We start from the raw sequence: 5262 nt of genomic DNA, 5'->3' as shown, positions 1-5262 counted from the left end.
TTAAGGAGAGCAAAAACGTTTATTTGAAAAAATTACTATGTATTGAAAATATACATTAGAAATTATTACATACTTCCATAGCATTCCCCTCCCCTACCACAAAAGTAGAAATATCTGCTTGCTATGCTAATGTCATAGGTAAATTCAAACAAAGAGGAAAACATTAGCCCCTTTCCTCATACATTAGAGATGGGGCGGGGGGAGGTCAACTTTTATCTGCCAATCAATAGGAGTTTAACAAGTCCCAGTCTTCCACAGAAAGGCACACATATTTCTGCTTTGAAGACTGTGAAGAGTTACTCTGTTCCTTTTCTGGCTCCTCAAAACCTCTCTTCTTGCTCTTCTTTGACTCCTGGCTTGAGACAGCTTCGAGTTTCAACAATGGCCCATGGCAGTCTGGGGCTTTCTCTCTATAGAACTGGAGTTTCTCAGAAGAGTTCATGTGCGTGTCTGCCAGGGGACATTTCCCTGGGGTTTCTGTTTGAGCCCGCTTCCCATCTGTAAGAGCGACAAAAGGAAGGGTGATGAGTTTACTGTGCTGGCATGCTAAGGCCTGCCTAGGTCTAGAAAGATGATCCAAAGAAAACAACATAGGTCCAAACAGGGAGATGTTTGCATTAATTTTATTCCCTTTTGAGTGCCCTATAAAGTAACAGTGGTATATGCACTAACACAGGTTGAAGGCGTGCACACTGCCACTTCCTGGATAGGAGACCTTGGGCAAGTGACTTGAGGAACAGTTTTCTCATCTTTGTAGGGATATAAAACCTATTTCATAAGGGTGATATAAAGATAAATGAAGTAATGTACATAGAGTGCTCAGCACAAGGCGTGGCACACAGTAAAAGCTAAAAAATATTAGCTATTATTATTAAAAATCAGGACTTGACTGTCTTCCAAGAGCCAAATTTATGGCACAACTCTAGCAAACGATATGACATTATATATTTCTTTTTTGGCATATTCTAGCTTCTTGTTTTCTTTCCTTTATTTTCCCTTCACTTCGATATTATCACTTAGCCTCATTTTTAAAAGTTATGGTAAAATATACATAAATTCACCATTTTAACCATTTTTAAGTTTACAGTATGTGGCATTAAGTGCATTCACAATGCTGTGCTACCACAACCACCATCTAACACTAAACATTTTGCAAAACTGAAACTCCATACCTATTTAAACAGTAACTCCCTAATACCCCTCTCCAGTCCCTGACAACCACTCTTCCACTCTGTCTCTATGAACTTGACTATTCTAAAAGCCTCATATAGAAAGAATCACACAATATTTGTCTTTTTCTGATTGGCTTATTTCACTTACCATAATGTCTTCATGTTATAGCATGTGTTAAAATTTCCTTCTCTTTTAAGGCTTATTATAATATTCCACTGTATGTAAATAATACATTTTGTTTATCCATTAGTCTACTGATGAACACTTGAGTTGCTTCTACCTTTTGGCTACACTTAATTCCTTTTGAATCTCTGTAATCTATCTATGCAAATCATTTTTGGAACAAGATGGGACATAAAGACATACATACATTTAATAAGCTATTTTCCTTGTACTGGGGTTCAAAGTGTACTCTAAACCAGCGGTTGCCAACCTTTTGGACTCACGGACCACCAGTGGTCCACGGACCACTGTTGGCGTCTGCTGCTCTAAACTATTTGAGAATACAAGTCTTGGTGATCTAATTAAGTTGGCACTATCACAATTAATTTTCCCATTGTGTGAAAACAGGTTAACTGCTTTAAGGGTGCAAAAAACCTAAGGGCGAAAAGGGAATTCCAAAGAAAAGGGAATCTCTCACAGAAGTGCTGAGCTGCCTTTCGAGGTTCCAAGGCATCTCGTGGCTTCACAGCTTCCGAAGTCACACGCTCCCACTGCAGAACAATCTAAAATGCATTTGGAAAGATTTGAATCTGAACAAAATCTCAAGCGTTTAATCTCAAACCTTCCTTGTTCCCCTTTGTTCCCTTTCCATAAACACAAACTCCTGCGGTAATCTTACTTCAGATGATTGGTGATAAGAATAAGAATCAAGTCAAGCCTGGATTTTCTGTTTTAATGCAAGAGCCAGTCAGAATACAAACCTGTTAGATATGTGTATTTGCATGACTCGGGAAAAATCCACAATGCTTATTCCCTCTTTTCATCTCTATTCCAAGCTAGAAATAAATTGCATATCCTTAAACTAAATACTAAAATTTGAAACCTTAGTCATTACTATTCACACATTTCTAGTCTCACCCTCATGCCTTAAAATACATCAGTATAACTCAAAACTCTTGTGTGTATAATGCCCACATTTCCATATTCTCAAGACACTTCATGATCAGCTGCCATTTTTAAAACCATTACAAATGTATTTTTATTATAAGCTACTACAAATTCTTTTGGAAATCTGGCCAGGTATAAACTTTATATAAATAAACGATTATTTCACATATACCATGAGTAACAAGAACTAAACTTAATACTTTTCATGGTATGCAATGAAATGATCATAAAGAAAAACATTTTCAGGACACAGAGGCAGTATGACACAGTTTAAGAATATAATTCCAGAGTTAGCACTACTACTTACTAGCCAGGGGACCCTTGGGCAAGTGATTTAATTTCTGATCTCAATTTCTTCATCTGTTAAATGAGATAACATACATGAAGGGTCTGGCACACAAAAAGCACTCAATAAATATCAGTTGTCAACCCTTCTGTGATACTTCCCTGATTATGGGAAATGTGGACCGTTCTAAGAGAATGCCAAGATGGATGGGCTGAATCTGGTGACTCAGTGGGCAACTGGGAAAACAGCACTTTCACTAAGAAATAAGCATGTCAATAAGATGAGTTTGGGGACAGGGAAGAAGAAAATGAGTCAGGTTCTGGACAAGCTGGATTTGAGGTGCCAGGTAGAGATTTATGGATGATATGTAGAAATGGGTCAAGTGTGTGAGAGAAGGTGGAATCATCCCCACGGGACAGTTATGATCACCAGGAGAGTGAGTGGAGGTATCTGAGAAGAGAAGAGGTATCGGCAAGAGCTAGAGGCAGAAATGAAAAAGTTAGGGGAGAGCTAGGAGAAAGGTCATGAGAGAAAAAGCTAAGAGGAAAGCTAAGGCAGGTGAAAATGAACTCATATGCTACCTTTAAGAGAACAGTAGAGGACGGAGGCCAGACCTAGATCACAAAGGATTAAGAACTGAGGAGACAGAGAGGAGGTGGGAGAGAGAACAGAAAACAATCCACAGTTCTGTTGGGGGATGAGGAACATATTAGAGTAAGAGTAGCTCAAGTATGTTTATACACAGAAAGAAAACAGCCAACACAGGGTGAGACTGAAGATGCAGTGGTGGGGCAGTAGAGGGAAATAATTATTAGTAAAATATCACAGAGGAAGCTGGTGATTGTAAGGAACAGAACTGAAAGATAGAAAGGAAAAACGAAAGGCTTATCAGTGGAATAGAAGTGGCATCCTTATTCCCCTTAGATAGGAGGAAAGTAGAATATGGTTGAAGAAATGGAGAAAATTTAAGGCAGAGATAGGGAAGGAAGGGGACTCCTGTCAGATAGCCTCATTTTTTTCCGTGTCACCTGCTGAGAATGAAGCAGGAGCAGCCAGAGTCGGCCTGAAACACTTTTAATAAGGGATCAACAAGAGACAGACAAAGCTCTGCAGCCAAGCTGCAGGGGCCAGGCTGAGGTTGCATGGCATGAAGCCGCAGAGTCCAATTTGCTTACTTCCAGGCCAGGCTGCCAGGCTGCTACTTTATTTTACTTCACCCTTACCAAGCTCTGCAAGAGAGGTCCTGGTTTCTGCATTTTACAGATGAAGAAACAGAGACTCAAAGTTGCCTTGTCATATCGCTACTGGCTTGTCAAGCTAGGACCCCAAATCCAGGTATCTTTGACTCCATAGCTTATGCTCTTTCCACCATAACAACCTGCTACCAAACCATCTCAAGCCTTTACATGACCATCCCACACCTACCTGCCCCACTACTGGCTATGTCTAGGATTAATCCAGTGCTAAATTGTGTTTGGCAATGCACTATGATAATTATTTCAGCATGCATTTTCTGGACCAACTTCAAAGTGCTTCTGAAATATGGACTCACCAGCACCCCCTTCCCTGTTGACCTATAGCAGCAGTTCTCAACCTGTGGGTTGCGACCCTTTTGGCGGTCAAACGACCCTTTCACAGGGGTCGCCTAAGACCATCCTGCATATCAGATATTTACATTACGATTCATAACAGTAGCAACATTACAGTTATGAAGTAGCAATGAAAATAATTTTATGGTTGGGTCACAACATGAGGAACTGTATTTAAAGGGCCAGAAGGTTGAGAACCACTTACCTATAGGGAGGTGATACTACAATCAGACAGTTGGGATAGGTCCACCATCATGAGTTATAGTTTGAGCCAAGGAGGAATCTAGAACAAAACAGTTTGGGGAGCCCCCTAGGCCTCCACACCAAGTAACATTGGTTTAAAGTGTTTGAAGGAGAAAGGCACCAACCACAGGCAGGCAGGCATCTACTGGTGCTGTGTACCTGGTTACCTCTGACTTCCTACGTAAGCCTGTACTTGACCAAGTTGGGGGAGACCATCAAGAAGACAAGACTGAGTCAAAGTAAAGTTCAAGCAAGAAGATAAAAACAGGAACAGTCAGTGAGAGGAGGACAAAAAAGACCGTTCCTCACTAAGGCTCTGAAATGTAAGAAATGTGCCCCAAAGAGGAGGAGTCAGGTTTGAATCGTTCTTAGTGTGATTTACTCTCTTTCTAGACTACTAAGAGAATCTGTTCTTCTGAAGCTGGGTCATACTGCTTTTTTCATTAGCAGGGCAGAATTCACTTATTTTCGGAATCTTTGTAAGATGACATTTTCTCCTAGGTCCAATAAGGATAAGGCACAATCTAGTGACTAGAGCATGAGATTTAAGGACACATCTAATACCTTTCCTTAAGTAGCTGGGTCAGTTATAGGCCAGTAGTATCTCTGATTTGACATAAAGATGACAATTCAGCCAAGAAATACCAAAGGATTAATGTTTGTTCAAAGTGTTGAATAAGACACTTAGAATTAAAATAAAAAAGCCATATTAATTGTGTGTGCGGGGAGGGGGGGTGAGGGGTATACAGTACCTGGTCAGCCCAGCCCTCGGTCTTGCAGTTACTGTGATCAAATTCCTTCAGAGGCACTTTAGAGTGGACAAGGCCTATGTGGGTCTGGAGCTTGTGCTTCAGCTTTGAT

General features: G+C 40.5%; 1 protein-coding gene across 1 annotated transcript in view; it reads right to left on the bottom strand.

Annotated features, from left to right (window-relative positions):
- The window catches only part of LRRC42 (leucine rich repeat containing 42), a 19076-nt gene continuing 13814 nt past the window's right edge, over positions 1-5262 (bottom strand). Inside the window, exons 5-7 of the mRNA XM_006768348.2 lie at positions 5154-5255; positions 1814-1898; positions 1-498 (exon numbers count right to left, since the gene is read on the bottom strand). Coding sequence (XP_006768411.1) covers positions 224-498; positions 1814-1898; positions 5154-5255 — 462 coding nt within the window. The 3' untranslated portion in view covers positions 1-223. The remainder of the gene's footprint in view (positions 499-1813; positions 1899-5153; positions 5256-5262) is intronic.

Source organism: Myotis davidii, unplaced genomic scaffold, assembly GCF_000327345.1.
Source record: "Myotis davidii unplaced genomic scaffold, ASM32734v1 scaffold79, whole genome shotgun sequence".
Lineage (NCBI taxonomy): Eukaryota > Metazoa > Chordata > Mammalia > Chiroptera > Vespertilionidae > Myotis > Myotis davidii.
Note: the sequence above shows the minus strand (reverse complement) of the source record. Positions and strands in the feature narration are given on the sequence as shown.